General features: G+C 46.8%; 1 protein-coding gene across 1 annotated transcript in view; it reads right to left on the reverse strand.

Moving 5' to 3' along the window:
• CFAP74 (cilia and flagella associated protein 74) overlaps positions 1-21,749 on the reverse strand; it is a 1,328,338-nt gene that overhangs the window by 327,820 nt on the left and 978,769 nt on the right. The window contains exon 32 of the mRNA XM_078642456.1: positions 17,514-17,569. Coding sequence (XP_078498582.1) covers positions 17,514-17,569 — 56 coding nt within the window. The remainder of the gene's footprint in view (positions 1-17,513; positions 17,570-21,749) is intronic.

The following is a 21,749-nucleotide window of genomic DNA, read 5'->3' on the forward strand; positions in this document are numbered from 1 at the left end:
ACCCCATGTTCTATTATAGGTATAGAACGGACTGACCTCTTGTATGGTTCTTTAAAGTCATAGAGGAAGCAGTCTGTCTGCACCGTCGTGATTGGCAGACCAAATCTTTTAGATGCCCTCTCCATGAGGTTATGGAAACCCCCAATGTCAGCAGGTGGGGAGGTAGCCGAATCCTGCCCTACCACATCCGTATCTTGAGGACCACTATCATCATAATCCATATCAGGATAATTCGTAGGATCTTCCTGAACATCTTCATCAGAAGAAACAGTATCCGCAACGTCTTGGGTTTCCTGTCTGGGTTCCGGTTCCACCATCCGTGGAGTCACCGTTGTCACAATAATTGCAGGTGCAAGAGGTCTAACAGAAGAAGGAGGCCGCTCCTGCTGTATTGTAGGTTGAGATGGAAACCTATTTCTATAATCTTGCAACATCAATTGCAAATCCGATACTAGAGAGGATGGCATGGCCACCATGTCCTGTCCGAAGGTTTGAGGAGGTCTACCTTGCTGGACATATTGGTGTTCGTAATATTCTTCAGTGTCTGTATCCTGACACTTCACATTTAAGTCCGAGGGACTGTAGGCATTATCATCCTCCTCGTCATCAGACTCCTCATCCAACAGCATAGTAGGAGGCAAAGGTGTTACTCGCCTAGGAGAAGTCATCTCCGGCGTTATTTACTGCTGTCTCATTGAAATGTGGATTTTTTTAATCGTCGACGACCTCGTCGACGGGGTCGTCGTCGACGGAATCGTCGGTGTAATTGTCGTCGATGGAATCGGCGACGGAACCGTCGACGGAGGGATGGATCTCGTCGACGGAGTTTTCATCGTCGACGGTGGATTGATCGTCGACGGCATCGTCGACGAATTCGTCGTCATCAGCATTGCAGCAGACGCCGTCGACGTCATAGTCCTCGTCGTCGAAGCAGCCGTCGACACCACTCTCGTCGTCATCATCGTCGACGTTGAGATGACAGCCAACGTCGACAAGCAGGAAGGCACCTTAAACATCGGCGAAGTCATCATCGTCGACGTAGCCACCGTCGACGGTCCCGTCAACGGAGCCACCTGAGAAGACAGGCTTTTCTGAGAAGTCGTCGTCGACGTACCTGCTGATTTCGTCGTCGATGGACGCTGCTTCTTGTCAGGCTTTCCATCCTGGGAGACAACAGCCAGTGTCTTGCTCTCCTTCGCCTTCTGGGATGGTTGAGAAGGAACAGAAGTATCCTTTTTCACCTTCTTGGCTGTGTCCACCTCAGCAGCCTGTCCCAGCCTCTCTTTTTCACCTCGGTGAGGATATTTAATGGGACTAGCCCTCTCAGACCTATCAGAGATCTTGGACAGGGCCCCCAGAAGAAGTAGAGGGAGGAGACCTACCCCTCTTTCTGGATTTTCTGGAGGATGCAGCCGATGAAGAGTCCTCCTCATCCGAAGAAAGCACCTCCTTCCGTGACTTCATTTTCTGTAGCCAAGTCAACAATCGGCCCTCCCTGTCTCTCAATGTTTTTGTAGAAAAAGTTCTACTGATCTTGCAATCAGTGGCCTTGTGGTCTGGATACAGGCAATAGATACAGTCATCATGCTTGTCCTCCACAAAAAGTCTCTTTTTGGCACAGGTAGCACAGGCCTTGAACAAAGCCTTCTTCTCCTTGTCAGACATTGTAGTTTGAAGTAAAATTGTAGAAGAATCAAGTAGTAAAGAAAGAAACTGAGCAGAGCTCAGTGGAGACTCCCTAGCACAACGTGCGGTAGAAAAGAACAAGTTACTTACCTTCGGTAACGCTTTTTCTGGTAGATACTATATCTGCCTGTGGATTCCTCACCTTGTGATTCCTCACCTTGTGAATACCCCCTTGCGTCAGCAACATTCGGAAATTCTTTTTTCGTAGCCTCGCGCCGACGTGGACTCCTGACGTCATAGAGTCACGACCTCGCTCGCGACTCCGCTGACGTCACCGACGCCTATAATAGGCCCACGCCGGCGTGATGACATCAGTTCCGCCCTTTTTTCCATGCCATCGAGGCACACGGACGGACCAATGACAGTAGAAATATACAAGTATACACAGTACACAGTACTCAAGGCAAAACACACAGTGTTAAGCAAAAGCAGGAAAGCAACTGAAACATTTCCTTGACAACAAAATATATATATACTACATTACAGTAACTCTGGCATAGAAGAGTGGACAACGGGGAGGCGGGTGGGTCAGTGAGGAATCCACAGGCAGATATAGTATCTACCAGAAAAAGCGTTACCGAAGGTAAGTAACTTGTTCTTCTGATAGATACATCTGCCGTGTGGATTCCTCACCTTGTGAATAGAGTCCCACAGCAGTCCCCACTCCCGGAGGAGGGTTTCCACTCTTCTAAACCAGGAAATCCTGAAGGACAGAGCGAGCAAAGTGGCCGTCCCTCCTCACTTCGGAATCCAAGCAGTAATGCTTCGCGAAAGTGTGGAGGGAAGACCAAGTTGCCGCCCTACAAATATCCTCAACAGGCACACCTCTAGCCAATGCTGAGGTTGAAGACTTAGCTCTAGTTAAATGAGCCCTTATACCCTCTGGTGGTTCCTTACCGGCCAAAGAGTAGCAGATCTTTATGCAGAGGACGATCCATCTCGATAAAGTTCTTTTATGGACCGCCCTTCCTTTCTTGCAGCCAGCAAGTCCAACGAAGAGCTGGTCTTCCAAACGAAAGTCCTTGGATCTGTCCAAGTAAAAGGACACCGCCCTCTTAGGGTCCAGACGGTGCAGTCTCTCTTCCTCCTTGGAAGGGTGAGGGGGAGGATAGAAGGTAGGAAGGGTAATGGACTGTCCTAGATGGAAGGGAGTTACCACCTTAGGCAGAAAAGCAGCCCTGGTCCTAAGAACCATTCTATCAGCATGAATGGTCAGGAATGGGGGCTTGGAACTAAGAGCTTGAAGCTCACTAACCCTCCTTGCCGAGGTTATTGCAACCAGGAAGACTGTCTTAAGGGTAAGAAGCCTCATGGGACATTTGTGGAGAGGCTCAAAGGGAGCACCCATCAAAAAGGTCAATACAAGATTCAAATCCCACTGAGGCACAATGAAAGGTGAAGGAGGGAACATATTAGTAAGACCCTTCAAAAACCTTAAGACCACAGGAGACTTAAAAAGAGAGGGCTGGTCAGGCAAGCAGAGAAAAGCCGACAGCGCCGACAGGTAACCCTTTATCGTGGCAACCGCCAGACCCTGCCGTGCCAAAGAAAGAGCAAATTGGAGAACATTAGACAAATGGGCCCTCAAAGGATCAACAGACCTTTCCCCACACCACGTGACAAATTTCGACCATCTATAAGAATAGATGGACTTAGTGGAGTCACGCCTGGCTGACAAGATGACATCCACAACGTCAGGCGGGAGGGAAAAGGAATTCAGGTTGCCCCGTTCAATCTCCAGGCATGAAGGTGCAATGTCTGGAGGTGGGGGTGTAGAACCTGCCCCTCCATCAGAGAGAGGAGGTCTGCCCTGAGAGGGAGACGGAGCGGCGGGTGAGAGGAGAGGTGGAGTAGATCTGTATACCACACCCTTCTTGGCCAATCCGGAGCGACCAATATGACTTGGGCCCGGTCTTGGCGAATCTTCCTCAGAACCCGAGGAATCAAGGGTATGGGGGGAAACGCGTAAAGGAGTTGACCTCTCCAACTCAACTGAAACGCGTCCCCCAAGGCTCCTTGCATCGGATACTGGAGACTGCAGAACGACAGGCAGTGCGCATTCTCGCGAGTGGCGAACAGGTCCACCCGAGGAGTCCCCCACATTTGAAAGATGTCGTGAACCACCTCCGGGTGAAGCCTCCACTCGTGGTCGGCAGAAAACTGCCGACTGAGACTGTCTGCACGAACGTTCAGAACCCCGGCCAGATGATTTGCCATCAGACAAATCTGATGGTCCTGAACCCAGGACCAGAGACGCAGAGCCTCTCTGCAGAGACACTGCGACCCTACTCCTCCCTGCTTGTTGATGTACCACATCGCAGTCGTGTTGTCCGTCAGGACTTGAACAGACTGACCGCGAAGGGAAGGGAGGAAGGCCTTGAGCGCCAAACGTATCGCCCGCAATTCTAGAAGGTTGATGTGAAGCAACCTTTCCTCTGGAGACCAAAGTCCTTTGACCTCCAGATCCCCCAGATGAGCACCCCACCCGAGAGTGGATGCATCCGTTATCACCGTGGCCACCGATGGGGGAAGTTGAAAAGGCTTTCCTTGGGACAGATTGCCTTCCACGCCCCACCAAGACAGATCCGCTGCAGCTTCTCTGGAGATCCTCACTGACTCCCTGAGATCTCCGCTGTGCTGATACCACTGCTTGCGGAGGCACCACTGGAGCGCCCTCATGTGCCAGCGTGCATGATTGACCAACAGAATGCATGAAGCCATCAGACCGAGCAGGCGAAGGACCTTCAGGACTGGAACGACCGCTCCATTGTAAAACAAAGGAATCATCTCCCGTATGTCGCGAATCCTTTGAGGGGGAGGGAATGCACGACATACGGTTGTGTCCAGTACCGCACCTATGAACAGGTTGCGCTGGGAGGGCACCAGGAGAGACTTGGGTACATTTATTGAAAAACCCAACCTGTACAACAACTGAGTTGTCTCTCGCAAATGATGGAGCACTCTCTCTGACGACTCCGCTTTGATCAGCCAGTCGTCCAAATAAGGGAATACTGGAATCCCTGATCTCCTGAGATGCGCCGCCACCACTGCCATCACCTTGGTGAAGACTCGAGGCGCAGTAGTAAGTCCAAACGGAAGGACCGCAAACTGGTAGTGCTGCGATCCCACCGTAAAACGGAGATACCTCCTGTGCGACTTCATGATTGGGATGTGAAAGTAAGCATCCTGCAAGTCGAGCGACACCATCCAGTCTTCTTCTTGCAGCGCTTGAAGAACCTGAGCAAGGGTGAGCATCTTGAATTTCTCCTGCTTCAGATAGAGATTCAAGATCCTGAGATCCAGGATTGGACGAAGCCTGCCATCCTTCTTCGGAATCAGGAAATACCGGGAGTAGCATCCCTGACCCCTTTCCTGCTCTGGGACCACCTCTATCGCACCCTTTCTTATCAGAGTCAACACTTCCTCTTGCAGAAGAGACAGATGCGCCTCGGAGCAATACCCTTGGCAAGGAGGGAAATTGGGAGGGAATTCCCGAAAGGGAAGGGCATACCCATTTTCTACAAGATTGAGAACCCAAAGATCTGACGTAACCGATTCCCAATCCTGTAGAAAATGGGTAAGCCGACCCCCAACCGGACCCACATGATCCTGAATGTCGGATCTAGGGCTGCTTCTCAGGGGCAGGGGGGTTGGAGGAAGTGGAGGAGGAAGAGGCCTGACGTCCACGAGGACGCACTCTTTGCTTTCCCCTGTATGACCTGTACAAGGAGTTTTGCTGCTGCTGTTGTTGCTGCTGCTGCTGCTGGCCTTGCCGGAAATTACGAAAGGCAGGGCGGCCAAAACCTCTGAATCTTCTGCCAGTTGAAGAACCTCTCACTTGAAGACCCAAGGATTTAGCAGTCGCCTTGCAATCTTTAAACCTCTCAAGGGCCGCATCAGCCTTCTTCCCAAAAAGGCCTGAACCATCGAAAGGAAGATCTAATAATGTCGCCTGAACATCAGCCGAAAAGTCAGAAGATTTCAACCAGGCAGACCTCCTAGTAGCGACAGCAGTGCCCATAATGCGCGCCACAGAGTCTACAGTATCCAAACCGCTCTGAATGACCTGGCGAGCCGCTGCCTGAGCGTCAGAGATGACTTCCTCAAAATCCTTCCTGCTGTCATCAGGAATTTTTGGAACAAGAACATGCAAAGAGTCCATCAGAGCGTGTAAATATCTCCCCATCAAGCAAGTGGCATTTGATGACTTCAATGCCATACTGGCAGAGGAGAAGGACTTCTTTGCCACCTGATCCTGCTTCTTTGCCTCCTTCTCAAAAGGAACCTGAGGGAAAGCACTAACGTTCTTCTTGGAGCATGCAGCCTGAATGACCAAACTCTCCGGTGAAAGGTGAGAGGTTAAAAAGGCAGGATCATCAGGGGCAACCCTGTATCTTCTGGCTACACTTTTAGAGACAGCTGGAGCCGACAAAGGTTTTTTCCACACCTCTAGAATGGGCTCTGTCAGAGCATCATTGAAAGGAAGAAGAGGTTCCACCACTGAACTCGGAGAATGGAGTACTTCAGTCAGAATATTAGATTTGAATTCTGCTGTAGGCAAAGTCAACTTAAGGAGACTGGCAGCCTTTCTCATAATCAAATGAGTGGTTGAATGTCCTTAGAAGGAGTGCTAGAACCTGATGGTAACTCCCACTCTGGAGAGAAATCAAGGCTTCCTGCTTCTGCCAAATCCTCAAAAGTATCTTCATCCAATTCACCCTCTTCAAGGTCAGATTGTGAATCCAAAAACCTCCTTTCTTCTAGAAGGCGCTGAGCCTCTCTTCTGGATCTCATCTTGACCCGTTTTGCCCTCGGATCCACCATCGGCTCCGACGGATTCGGAATCGACGTCGGGATCGAATCCGCAGGTTCAGAGGGATGTGTTCTAGGTCGACCCGGAGCAGGCGAAGCCGGAACCGGCGTCGGCGGCTTCGGTGGAGCCGGAAAATGCCACGGCGGCGTCGGAGCCGGCATGTAAGGCATAAACGGAGCCGGAGGGTAGGAGTGAGGGACTCCTAAGCTAAAAGCCAAAGGACCCATGGGACCCGAAGGTGCACCAGAGGGGTACCACGACCTCGAAAAGACTCCATACATCGCGTTGAGAAACGCAGAAGGGTCCTGGCCTGGGGCAGGAAATGGTGGATGAAAACCTTCAGGCCTGTCCCGAGGAGCGTTCGGATTCGGCTCACCTAATGGCTCGGAACCCTCATCCTCATGATGCTCCTCCTCATCTCGGGCCGGGGACGGCGCCGGAGATGGACTCGGAGCCGGATTCGGAGTCGGAGACGGAGCCGGAGACGGCGCCCGTGACTCAGAAGGGGAAGCCTCACCTTCAGGTTCTGGATCCGAAACCTCAATGGTCACTACCTTCGAACGAACCTTCGGTGACCTCGACCTCGATCCCGACTCCTTACCAGAACGACGTCGGGACTCATGTCTCCTCTTCTTATGTTTCCTCTTTTTTGAAACATGATCCGAAGCCGACTTCGAAGTCGACCTTCCTCGAGATCTAGACCTGGACCTCGATCTCGACTTCGACCTCGCCCTTCGAGAACGAGACTTCGATGATTTCCCCTTTCCAGCTTTCATCTTAGCCACTAGGAGCTTCGCCTCTCTCTCCCTCAGGGCCTTCGGGTTCATCTTCTTACACGAAGAGCAGTCCTCCACATCATGGTCCGAGCTCAAGCACCAGATGCAGTCGCTGTGTGGGTCGGTAATGGACATCATTTTGCCGCATTCTCTGCAGGGCTTGAATCCGGTCTTTTTCAAAGACATTGTCGAAGAAACAGGATACAGAGAAGCAGAAAAAGGTAACAATATAGGCAACAAAGTATCCGTTGGCTACAGAGATTCCCGATAACCGTTAGCGTCGACGACGCGGAAAAAAGGGAACTGATGTCATCACGCCGGCGTGGGCCTATTATAGGCGTCGGTGACGTCAGCGGAGTCGCGAGCGAGGTCGTGTCTCTATGACGTCAGGAGTCCACGTCGGCGCGAGGCTACGAAAAAAGAATTTCCGAATGTTGCTGACGCAAGGGGGTATTCACAAGGTGAGGAATCACAAGGTGAGGAATCCACACGGCAGATGTATCTATCAGAAATCTGAGGCTCTGAGGCTCTCTCAGGACGGTTCTATGGGGTGAGGCTGTTCTGATTGGTTGTTGCAGAAAGTCTGGGCTCTTTTACACAAAGAGGTTGATATGCTACAAAATGAGATGAGGCCTAGGCCTGATTTTCTCTTTTGTACCTATGGTTATGATATGTTTTTATTTATCGAGGCTCCCATTCCGACGACGGGGAATGATACAAAGCATGGGAATCTATGAAAGTTCCAATACTGGGGTAATTCATGTTCTTACAGGTGTTCTGGTCACAGGAAGTAAATACATATGGTTTCAGCTGGCTCTCAGCATACTCACGCTCTCCAGAGCCTAGGAGAAACAATATCACTGGCCTTGCCTATCACTAACATTTGTTTTTGTTCCATAGTGAAGGTGCAGGGGCACCGCACACCTTATCGGGTCTAATTTGCCCCACACTAGGAAAGACCAATTGGAGCTCTTATGTAAGTTTGCATGAGGGTGTGCATGTATTATATTGATAAAAATTGCGACCTCAGAATCACAGTAGGATTCTTGATACACAAGTGTCACTATTGTATCTTAGTCCTGACAAAGGCCGCCTGTCCCATATAGGAAACGCATTGATAGCCGTAACATGTAGACCAGATCAGTGACGCAGAGGCCATTATCACCCTTTAGAGTTTACTATAGTACTTATGTCTTTTTAAGCATATCAGAGTGGCCATCATTAAAATTAATGTGCCTGGTCACAGCCTGGGTAATTTTATATTTTCCATCTCTACATTAAGAGCGCCCAGTTCTGTTGAGCCAACTCAGATGTAGCATCATTCTGGTTCAGGGGTCACATGATGAAGCATGCCACAAGGTGTTCATGGGTGAGGACCCCTTTACAACCTTATTAGGTTGCATGAGCAGGGTCACAGAATCAGAATCTTTTGACATTCTAAATTTGGGTTACCATACCTTTTTTGGAATCGTGTCTTCCTTAGTGATTCAAACATGCCCTCACCATGCCCTTGCTTAAAAATCCTACTATACACAAAAATGCTGTGCATTTTTAAACCAATGTGCATTTTTAAACCAATGCCCAAACGCCTATATTCGTCAAAAAGTCTGAAACACGCTTTGTCAGAACAACCACAATCTTTCTTGGAATAAAGCATAATGACCTTCCCTGGATATACTGCACCCAGATGGGGTTCTTCAGTCTGTGTTCTCCTCTACCACTGACAACCTACAGGTGGAAATGGTTGGGATGTATGACGTTACAACGCATGCTTTTACCACGCATGCTGTTACAACGCAGTTTTTACAACGTAAACCTTTACAACGCATAGCGCTTTGGGGTGCTGGATAGTGAATAGTTTAATTTACTATTCCAACTCCAGTCCACGTGGACACTAGGGAAGGTGTTGGATAGTAAATTAAATCTATTCCCTATCCTAGAGCGCCCCCCAGCGCAATGCGTTGTAATGGTTTTCGTTGTAAAACCTGCGTTGTAAAAGCACTGCGTTGTAAAAGTTTTGTTGTAAAGGATGTTTCCCAAATGGTTGATGCCATAATCTTTATCGTCTTTAACTAGCCCAACCTAATTGAAGACTCCACTGGACAGCCTCTTTCTTAATTATTAACATTTAGATTTTAAATATAACACATTTCAACTCAAGCCCAAAGCTTGATATGTCAGGTACACCACACTTCTACATAGCTACTGATACTTTTTAACGTACATACGGCGCACTCACCGGCAATTATTTACACTTTTTACTTTAACTGCAGCTATGCAATGCACAAATTGGTAAAAAAACGAAAACACGACTTCCATCTAATTCCTATCCCATCCTGAAGAAATCAACCAATGGGTGTGTCAGAACACCTGAGACACATACAAAGCAAAACCAAAGTGACTGTCCTTCATTCCTTACTGACTGAGAACCCTGGATGTAAAACACACTTAAGTAATTTCAAAAGGTATGCGCCCTATCTGTTCACATTATTTCACGTTTCACATTTTTGTTTTACAAACTGGTATGTAGCTGTGTGTACCAATCATTTGTTTACTTAACTCTCTCCTTAGCATTCTTAAATCTCCTAACAACCTAACTCAAAAAAGAATATTTGTCTATATTTTTTTCCTACTAAGTTTATAACCACCATTCACTGGTACAACGATGACTGATTATGCTAACAGCATATATCTCAGGATACTAGCCTACATGCTACAAAGCCTTCAAAGGATACTGAACTCATCATTTCTTAAAGAAAAAGCCAGGCAAGAGGACTTCATTTCCCATCACCAATCAGCACAGGAAATTACATCACTAGATCTCCCATCAGCTATCAGAACATAAGTGATATCACCAGATTTCTCACCATCCATCTGCACAGAAAGTGACATCACTGGTTTCTCACCAAAAACAACTGGTTTCCTGCTCACAGCATCCTGCGCTCCTTCCCCCTCACAGGACCTACTTAATGGCAGCTGCATCGCAGACACGCCAAAGCCTGCCTGCGCCTGTCCGTTCCTGTACTGGGCGTTGAGAAGTCACCTGGCTGTTTTTTTACTGGCACCACCGGTATCCTAGTGTCCAGGAAAGTAAAAACACTAAGCAATATTACCTAGAGCCGGAATTTTTAGACCCGATCTGCATATACTTCAAACAGGAAATATCAATAGAAAGCACTTTAAATATTTCCTAGACCTGCATTAATAATACATAACTAATAATTAAGGTAAAAAAAAGACAGAAAAGGTTTGTAACAAATGAAGACATACAATATTGTTTCTAGTCCTATTTAGTATCATGACTGAGCCTTTGCGAACTATTAAAATAACAACAAATTATCGGATTGTTTCTCTTCGATAGATGGCAAACCTAACTGTGCTTCGGGCCAAAAACAATGGTTTACCGTCTACCTACCGCTACACTGCCACGCTCCTACGTGCTTATAATCCATGGCCCCTGCTCACCACACTGCTGCCACGCCGTACCATACAACACAGGAGCATTCACATGCACCTCCTGCAAGTTCTCCTGCAAGTTCTCCTGCACTCCCCCAGACCTACCACTCCTGCGCCAAGAGCACCCAGCACCCGATGAGCTCACACTCACACAAACCAGCTACTCGCTCAAACTCACACAGACCAAACACCACCCACACATCACACTACACTCTCATGCATGCCTCCTCAACACCTGCTTGTTCACTAAATACGCCACAGAGATATGGGACCTACTTGCTTGACCACTTCCCAGACCTGTTCTTCCTCACTGAAACATGGCTAAACCCAACCTCTACAGCCATACCCACGTGCTACAAGATTGCCAGGCAAGACTATCAGCATAAGCCATCATATTCAAAGATGCCATCAGCTGCACCTCCAACACGGGCAACCCCACCAGCTACAAGTAACACCTCATGTTCACGATACGCATCACAGACAACTTCTCTATACTCGGAACCCTCACATACATACCACCAGGACCGAGCACCAATTTCGCCAGCTCCTCTGATCATCATCAACACCAGCAACTTGATCCACCACAAACCTTGGCCTCCCCCAGCCCATTACAGAGTCCACCCACACTGCCGAACACCAATGGACCCCATTTTGTCCTCAATCTGCAACACCACGGTCGACAAACCAGTAGCTATGACCTGAACAGACCTCACTCAGTTTCAGCATATCAACCCCACATCACCACAAACCAGCCACCACCAGAACCGCCTGCCCCAGCTGGAAAAGCATCACAGAAGAGGAGTGGGCTTTACCCCGACTCTGTGCACTGGTCTGAGATCACAAGCACCTTGCCAAAAGCCCTCAAGAACCTTAACAGCTGGATCATTGCATGTGCCAACATCCTCGCTCTGCTCAAGCACAACCCAAAGGCAAGTGCCCGATGACAGGCCAGTTGGTATACAGAGGAACTCAGGTTGAAGAAACGCCACAGCAAGCAACTGGAGCGCAAAAGGAGAATATGTCAAGACACCCAGATAAAGACATATTTTCCCTAAGAGGCTACCACCAGCAGATAAGGAACACCAAGTGCACAAAGCTTGCAGATTGTATTGACACCCACACTAACAGCATTAAGCAAATATTTTCCATCGCCAAAGAATTCACAGCACCTCTGCAATCTCCAGCAACATCACTCCCTCAAAAGACCTTTGCAACAAGCTCTCAGAATTCTTCTGTAACAAAAATCACCTCCATATATAGCTTCTTCAATCCTCAATGGACACCATCACTGTCACAATTCAGCTTCCCACACAGGTCAAAGAAGGAGTCCTGCCCTTGTGCTCTGCCATCACCACCATCAAATCTGCTGCAACCATGAAGACCATCCACTCAGGGGGCCCCCCTGACCCGTGCTCTCACCTCACTTTACCAAAGGATGTCTATCAATCAGTGAAGCATTAACAACCATCCTCAAAGCCTCCATCAACTCTGCCACAATCTTGGACGCCTGATAACATGCCAACATCATGCCCCTGCTCAAGAAACCATCCATTGTCCCAGCCGTGCTTCCAACTATAGACCCATCTCCCTCTTACCGTACCAGGCAAAGGTATTAGAAAAACTAACCAACCAATGCCTCACCTACGACCTCAGGAACCACAGCTCCTCCTCAGAATCAAGCTTAACTATAGTACAGAAAAAACACTCATCACCACTATGGAAAACATTCACATGATCCTTGACAGAAGAGACACAGTAGCTATCATTCTCCTGGACTTCTCTCCATCGTGCTACTGCCTCCAGCAACATCACCCCCTCACACGACCTTTGGGACAAGCACGTCAAATTCTTCTGTAACAAAATCCCCTCTATATACAGCATCTTTGATCCTTAACCAGACCCCGTCACCATCGCAACTCAACTTCCCATAACGGCCGAAGAAATGACCCTGAGGACCTGGCCCGCCCGTCAAAATCGCTGCTACCATGAAGACCAGCAACTCGGGCCCCATGTAACCCTTGCCCCCACCATGCTTCACCAAAGGATGCCTACCAATCAGTTAAGCATTAACACCAATCTTCAGTGCCACATTACCGGACACCTGCAAACATGTCATCGTCATGCCCTTGCTCAAGAAACCATCCGCTGACCCACCTATGCTTAACAACTACAGACGCATCTCCCTCCTGCCATACCAGGCAAAGTTGTTACAGAAACGAATCAACCAATGTCTTGCCGCCCTCCTCAGCACCCACCAGCTCCTTAACACCATGCATTCCGGAATCACACCCAGAGTACAGAAACAGCCCTCATCACCGCCACAGAGAACGTCCACATGTTCCTTGATGGAGGAGACAGAGCAGCGTTCATTCTGCTGGACCTTCCTGCAATATTTGACACTGTCTCATACCCCATCCTCTTCATGTGCATGCATGAGATTGGCATCCCAAAACCCTCTCTCCGCTGGATCTGCTCCTTCTTAAAAGGTAGACTACAAGCTGTCGGACTGGAATGTTACACCTCGGAACACCACAAACTCATCTGTGGAGTGCCTCAAGGTTCATCACTCAGCCCCCCCTCTTCAAAGCATTCATGATCCAGCTGGCCAGCGTCATCTGCGCACAAGCCCGCAAGATCCTTCCTATGCCAATGACATGCAACTCATACTCTCTCTCAGATAACACCACCAACTCATCAGTGGAATGTCTCAAGGTTCATCACTCAGCCCGCCCTCTTCAAAGCATACATGATCCAGCTGGCCAACGTCATCTGCGCACAAGCCAGCAACATCCTCTCCTATGCCAACGACATGCAACTCATACTTTCCCGCTCAGATAAGACCCCTAACACAAGAAACAAGTTCACTACCCGCATGACCAACGTCACTAACTGGATAAAAGCCAATTGTTTCAAGCACCGGCAAGACAGAAGTAGTGATCTTTGGCAAGGACACCTCACTACGAGACTCCAACTGGTAGCTGAGTGATTTTGGACTCACACACCCAGCATCCACAGCAAGAACCTCAGAATAATCATTAACAGCAAACTGTACATGACCGCACAAGTCAAAGCTATCACTACATCCTGCTTCCACAACCTAAAGAGGCTGAGGAAGATCTTAAAATAGCTCCCAAGCAACACTAGAAAAGCTGTCACCAATGCCCTAGTCACCAGCAAGTTGGACCATGATAACACCCTCTACGCCAGGACCAAGCAACTCACTAGAAGACTACAAACCATTCAGAACTCAGCATCCAGGCTCATCCTCAACCTCTCACACCGAACTCTCATGACAGCACACCTCAGGGAGCTCCACTAGCACCTGATATACACACACGTTTACCTACCTGAACACATCTCTCCTTCCACTAACCACCTACACACCTCCACTCTGCAGGACTACTCACCCACATTCCACGCATACACTGAATCATCAAAGGAGGACAGGCATTCTCTTACACTGGCCCTAAAGAATGAAATAGCCCCCCACTGCACATTAGAGCCTCCTCCTCTCTTCTTCAATTCCGCAAAAAGCAATTATCCAACCTACCAAATGCAGGGTTAGGCACACACACCTGCTTAGTGCCAGGATACTCTTGCAGGTGATAGTGTGCTCTACAAATACACATAACATCCACACTACAGATGATGCTTTGTAGATCAGATCACATCTCCATAGCCTGAGAGTACTGTACCATTGTCTATTGCCAAATGCATACTGTTTTAATGTATATGCCTAGTACATAGGCCATCTACAATGGGGGCTACCTTTTCTGTCTCATATGGTTCATGAATGCAAGCCTGAACAAAACTTTCATTCCTAATGAACAAATTACTTACCTTTGGTTACATTCTTTCTGGTAAGGATTCTAGCGAGCTGCAGAAAATGAGCAAAAGGTCCCCAGTCTTTGGGGGGATGGTGGAAGGTGCTGTGGCATGGAAAAAGGGTAGGGTGCACCATTTCCAAACAATCTGCAGGACCCACCTGTCCAAAGTTATGGCCTGCCAACCCAGCAAAAAACACCAGATCCTGCCTGCAACCGGGTGGCTATGCTCTATTAAGGGCATGCTAAAGGGGTTTTGTAAATCACACTGAGGGGGGCAGTGCAATAGACAACACATTTGCTTGGAACGGTTGGGCTGGTGGGCACCACTGCCTGGACTGTGACACTGTTGGTATCTTGTTGAATTTGGATTGGCTGACGGGACGCCTCTGCCATAGCCATGAAAGGAGTGATAGGGCTGATGCAGTTAGCAAAGTAGGGCCGATAAGCCCAGGGAGCGTGCCATGGCCCTACTATCCTTAAACCACTCTAGAGAGGAATCATCTTTTTCCCCAAACAGGCGAGTCCTGTTAAAGGGCATGTCCATGAGAGACAACTGGATTTTGTCCAGAAAAAGTGGTTGACTGCAGCCAAGCTTGGTGGCAGATGGGGACACTGGTAGCACAGACCTGCCTCATGGAACCAGTGGTGTCCAAGCCACAACAAATTGTGAACTTGGCTGCGTCACGTCTGTCCTGTATAGCCTGGGAGAGGACAGGTCACAGATATTCAGGAACACCTGGGAGGACTTGAGACACCAAATCCCAAAGGGCATGGGAATAGTGCCCCAATAGCAGCTGGCATTCACTGATCTCCGAGCCATGCTTGTGGATGAGAAGACTCTCTTGGTCTCTAAGACGTTTTCCACCCATTTTGACTCCCTATTCGAAGGAGTAGTTGTAAAAGTGTTTAATTTCATCCAGCTTGTAGACATCTGCACCACCACAGTTTCAGGGGAGGGGTGTTGAAATAAAAACGTGCAGTCGCTTGTGTTAGGGCGGTAGCAATTTGCGATCTGGTTGTTGACTGTAGAGCCAGAGCAAGGTTTGGTCCAAGCCCTCAACAAGGCATCAGTAAGTGCCTGATTGAAAGGCAAGACGGGGTGCTTCTGTCAGGACAATGGTGGGGAGATGTAGGTCAAGGACTTCAGCCATGCTATGCATCACCACAGCGTGAGAAGCGCTCTCTTCAGAGGCAGGACCAGGGGCTGAGAGTAGCCCTGAATCTAAGGAGGTATCAAGGTCACTAGCTTCTTGTAGGTCATCATACCAATTCTCTTCATTGTATGGCTGCCCAATCTCATCACCCATGTTATATTCATTGTCTGAATAAGTGGCAAACAGGGGCTGAAGGGTGTTTGTTCTCCCTTGTGGAAGTGGCAGGTCAAGTGGAGGTAGTGGCACCTTGACAGTGGCCTAGCATATCCTCTGTCGAGGTCGACCTGCATGGACTCCAAGTCAGACAGTATAAGTACCCCGTCTTCTAGCGCAGATGGAGTCGACATCTGCATTGTAGTTCTAAGAACTGGTGCAGACTGTGGCGTCAGAGGCGGAGTCAGAACTGGAGCCGGAGGTAGCCCTTGATGGGCTTGAAGGGGCTAACTGGCACAGAGAGCAAACCCACCGAAGGTATTCCAGTTGGAGGGCCTTTTGCCTCTGTGGGGCCAAAGGCACTGCAGTGGGAGTCGGCAAGGATCCGAAGAGTCAGAGCAAGGCCTTGCAGAACTAGGGTCGGACGTCAATCGATTTTGGAAACAAGATTAAGAAGGATGGTTCTACCCCGTGTTTTCTCTGGAGTATGTGAGTGACTGGAAGGGGACAAGTCCCACTTAGATTTCTTGTACTTTTTTTTCAACTTACGTGACGACTTTGATTGAAATGAAATGAAAATACCCTCTGGAATGACTCCTGTGAATTCTGAAGCTGGACCGGGATTGAAATTGTAATCTGGACCAGTCTCATTATGGAATCTCCCAGTGCTTGGTGATGCAGAGTTTCACCTCGCTGATTCGTATGGCCTTTGAATTTATCGACCTGCAAGATCTGTCACAGAAATTTGTTTGTGACAGATCCTTGCAGTGTTAAAAAACCTGTAGTTTGGGAGGTGACATTTCCCTTGCATACTGAAAATTTTGGATGAGGTAAGGGTCTCAAAGAGATGAGAGTTAGTTCCAGGTCCACCTGGTGTCTTAGGAAGAAAGAAATGACGTCAGCGAAAGAAAGTGACGCCTCTGTAGGACCTGCATGTCATTTCCACAGCAGAACAGTGTGAGCGCAGAGCAGCATGGTACCACCTACCAGCAGGTACTGCTGAAAATTTAAAGGATAAAGTCTGGTGCCTTGATAATATTCAAAAGGTGAGGTGTCTGCAGATAGACATCTATATTAGAGCCACCAATCTCTCAATAAGTATCACCATACAGCAGGTCATCGTTTTGAGGATTAGCCTTCTTCATAATTGCAGCATAGTTTTGAAACTTAATACCAACCATTTTCAGAGCCATAAAAGGCATACTGCAGTGTTCTTTGTAAACCTTGCATGCTGGCCTATTAAAGCAGCCTGAGAAAATTGCTTATAAAAATCAAGAATACGAAGTGCACACGGTAACCTGGACAGCCAAAAAGAATAAATGATTTTCCAGCATGCTTCCACGTAGTAGTCAAATTGATGTCTGTCACTGCATATGAAACGTAAATTGGAGACATTAACGTTCTGAAATTGAACACATTTCAATGTCATCATATAATTTGGTATTTTTGTTCAAAAACACATATCATTGCTTTTAAACTGTTCCATTCAATTGCTAGAATTTCTATTTGCCCATTCTCCAGGGTAGAGGCTATTTCTATTTCGCCTTAACAAAAGGAAACACAAAACTGGATCAATAAGTGAAAACATTAACAGCTATGATACAAAAGAAGATAAACAGAGCTTGCTTGATGGACATGTAAAGGATACATCCAGAGGCTCATGGAAGATGTTTTGCACAGTAACTTTTTTTAGCACCCTCTGTCCTAAAACAAATGAGAACCAGAAATGTGTATCAATACAGGTACAAGGTAGGAAAGAGCATAGACTCTCTCAATAAAAGGTACAAACAAGTTCAACGATTGCTTTTTAAACAATAAGGGCTGATGTTGGTTTCCAGCTTCACAGATTTTTTCAGTGTGTGCTTGTTTTTTGAGTTGTCATGGTTTTTGCAAAACCCTGTTGTTGAAGTCGCTGGGACCTCATTAATCTAAACAAGCATTTGCAATGCAATAGGTCTCGCATTAATTAAGTTTGAGCTACTGGCATTGCTAAATCTTGCAACACCAATTGCAACAAAAGTCTATAAATTCTAGGCCAAAAAAATGTGTATTTATTTTTGTAGCAATGGTGGTGATAGAGCGCGCGGGTCACCCGACCAATAATTTCGCCACTTCTGGCTTCGGGCCCATATATTTCAAATCACCATATACATTGATCAGATGACCTCACGCTCTGCTATCAGGTATTTGTGAGTTCCCTTCGTTATTCTTCAGCGTACCCGACTTACCATCCACCGACACGGGTACCTATGACCACGATGGATCAGGGAGCTAGCTGTAAAAGGAAAGGCAGCAAAATACAAACCCAACAAAATAATATTCAAATACCTTTTGTAAAATGACCACGGACAACTGGAAGTTTTAAAGTCTTTATCTAATTTAGTAAATTTCCGAAATAATCAAATTCACAGTAATTAAGCAATCGATAATCAGAATAACAGAAAGTACATAGCTGAATAGCAAATAAGTCAGAGCAACCATTTATAGACTAATGGAACCAGGGCACACTTAAATGAATGATCAGGCATTAGAACGTTTAAGATGAATCACTAAAGATGGGATAGGCTTTGATTAGGACTGGTATTTTAGAATTATTACAGAGGACTAAGACAGGAGTTCGGAACATTTATATAACTATAGGGGAGTCTATGAAGAGAGACACGCTATGCTTTAAGGCAAAAGTTCTTTAGACAATTTAAGTAAGGAGGTTCTAGACCATATCAGGAAATGACAAACTGCAATGCAAAATATAATTTCTAACAGGTAGGGTATCATAGGAACACGTTATGAAATAAATGCAAATGACTTTATGATTCAATGGTTGCGGAAAAGCATGGAAAATTAACATATGCAAAGATATGTCTTTATTAAAGCAAAAGACAGAAATTCAGAAAGGTGCAAGATTCAGAGTGATATTTACCTAGACTGGTGTGAAAACCAAACCCTGGCCACGGGTCAGTTAAGGACAGGAAACCCTCAAGGAAGGATACCCCTCAAAGGACAGCAGGTGCAGAATGGACACCCAGGATAGGACAGGAAACCCTCAGATTAGGAATCAGGACAGGACCTCTCGGACAGGACCCTCAGGACAGGACCAGCACCCGCAGTTCGGAAGCAACGCCTGCGCTTCACCCTCTCTGCAGCTATCGATCAAGACCCCGATTGGGTCAGCGAACTCCCAGCAAAGTGCTCCGCCAGCACTTTAAGGTTTAGTAAAACCTTAGTCTATGGTCAATTTCGGACAGAGTGCTCCGCAGCTCTCTGTATCTTCAGTCACCTATTGAGTGCGTTGGGTCAGTGACAGGTCAGCTAAACCAGACAAGTCGGACAATTTCCCTAGGTGAACCCAGGGTAGATATACTGTTTTGGGACGGTGTACCACCCCCCAATGTTGCAAAGTGTCAGAATCCCTCAATTTGGATTGGTCCTAAGGTAGGATTTGGGTAACACACCAATCAGAATAGACTATTTGGAGGCCTAATTTACATCTCTGGGTACCGCCTAGCAAGATTGGGGTTCCCATGAGAAACTGCACGGCAAATAGTAGCGCAACACACAATGTATCATATAAGGAGCAACTTTCTCCGTTCTCGTAGGGCAGAGGTGGCTTTCCCATGAGCATCTTGACGGTGGCTGCCAGCTGGCTGAGTTCCACTGTCCATTGTTGCCACCTTTCAGTGCACCACGAGTCTGCGCAGAAGAGACCCTCAATATGGCTCCCAACCGGTTCGGACCCCTATTTCCCGCAGTACATGAAAAGTAAGCGAGAACAAATTAATACATAGAAATAAATGTATGTAAACACATCATTGGTCTTGTATTTCAAACTTATCACTACAAAAATATACTATGCAGTTTAAATGTTAGCAACATATACACGTTCACAAGAGCATTACCACGTTATTCACGAAAGCTGTGTATTACGCATGCGCACCCTTTCCCTCCAAAATTCATAACTACGTCAGGTCACGTGAGTGTGACTGACGCATGCGCAGAAGCACTTTTCAAGCGGCGGCCATGTTTTTAAAGACATGGATTAGTTGTATTAGAAATACACGTATGCAAGCTTCCTCTACCTTGTTCGAGTATGGAAATAAAAGATTAGTAAGACGAACAATTTATTAATTTATTACACAAGGGCGAGGTTCTTGACTCGAGCAAGTCGCGATGCGATGCTTGCTCTATCAATCCCCTCTTTGATGATATTTACTATCATCACAAAATTAAATGGAACCAGATGCCAACTTCTTCACACTTTATACAACTCTATCTCTTCCAACAATCGATCCAGTTTCTCTTTCTCATTTTTGGTAGGGTGAGAATTTTTCACCTTTTTGTATATCTGATTATTCATTTCCTCTAATTCAAGCTCATCCACACTTCGTTTCACTCCTCTGGCATTCACTTGATGCTTTTCGGTGTGTTTACGACACTTGCAACAGACAAATATGAAAAATAGGATAAGACCTATAATTCCAATTGGCATCAGTACCTTGAACAATAAGCTTTTACCTAAGCTAGCAAACCAATGACCTACATTTGAGAGACCATCTACCAGTCTCTTCCAGGCACTGTCAACCTCGAGTGGTTTGAGTTCCCTTTCCAAATTAGTAATGTTTTTCACGTATCTTTTAAGCTGCACACTTTTGTCCGGAATATAAGTGCAACAATGTTGCGCCTTCAACATCCGGCAGACTCCGCCCTCTTTTGCTAATAAGGTATCAAGAGCAAGTCTGTTCTGCAAAACCATTGATCTGATCGCAACCATTTCGGTATTGACCAGCAGAAATCCATGAGCTGTGTCAGTAGACAACACATCCACTATAGTGGACAATTTGCAAATTCTGTGAGTGTTCAGAACCACTCCCACTCCAGGTATCAGTGCACTGAAAATACTACCCATTATTTCACCTACGCTTTCTCTTTTACTACGCACTAAGCCATTAGTATTTTCACTGCTTCCAGCAACTTTGTTCACATGGTATATTTTCGGGAAGACAATGCCAAAATAGCAGCTCCCATACCAGTGATCCGGCAATTTGAAATAAGCCTTGTCCCCACATATATAATAAATTCCAGGAAACACAGGCTCTGACCCATTTTTGAAACCCCAACCTCCAATTACCTTGTAATTATGTTCACATTCACTGGAACCAATGAAAATGTTATTATAATAGCTAGTCTTCTCGCGGTGAAGACATAGCTTTCCTTTCTTTTCAAAATCCAGCAACAGAGCAGGACCCGCTCCACCATTTGAGGTGCCTTCCATGTTCTCAGCCCATTTTGGCCTTTTCTGTGTTTCGTCATCTGCCTTTCTTTTTATTTTTATTCTCCTCTTCTCTGCCATGTTCAGGAACATCTTTTCCTGCTCACGCAAAGAACAGGTCAAGTTATCTCTGTGTGCGTCACCTATGTCTATATTACCTATAGTCAGAAAGTATTCGCCCATGTAGCGAGTAACGTCACTTTTAGTATGTACAGGATTCAAGTTCCCACGTATAGGGAGTTCAGAAAAGATCACGTCATTGTTAGAGTAATAGTACTGTAACGGTCCTCTTTTGTAAAATAAGCTTGCTAGAATGCTACAGGATATTCCATATGTCAGGGGCAGGTGATGGGCTGTCACGCCTTCAGCCACCGAGGTAGGTAGCTTCATGCAGACATAGCAATCTTCAATTTCCATAGTCTCTACATAGTGTATTAACAAGTTTGCGAAAACATTTAAATGCGTTTTATTCTTTACTCCATGATAATGTAGTCCTCCCTCATCTGATGCTTCTAGGTCTTGTTTTGTTTGTCTGAGTGCTCTCTCATGTTTTGCTACACTTTGTGTTGTCAGTTCTTCATTGTCAGTATTTACAATCTCAGTAGGGTCAACATTAGT

This window comes from Lissotriton helveticus, chromosome 5_1, assembly GCF_964261635.1.
Source record: "Lissotriton helveticus chromosome 5_1, aLisHel1.1, whole genome shotgun sequence".
In the NCBI taxonomy this organism is placed as follows: Eukaryota; Metazoa; Chordata; class Amphibia; order Caudata; family Salamandridae; genus Lissotriton; species Lissotriton helveticus.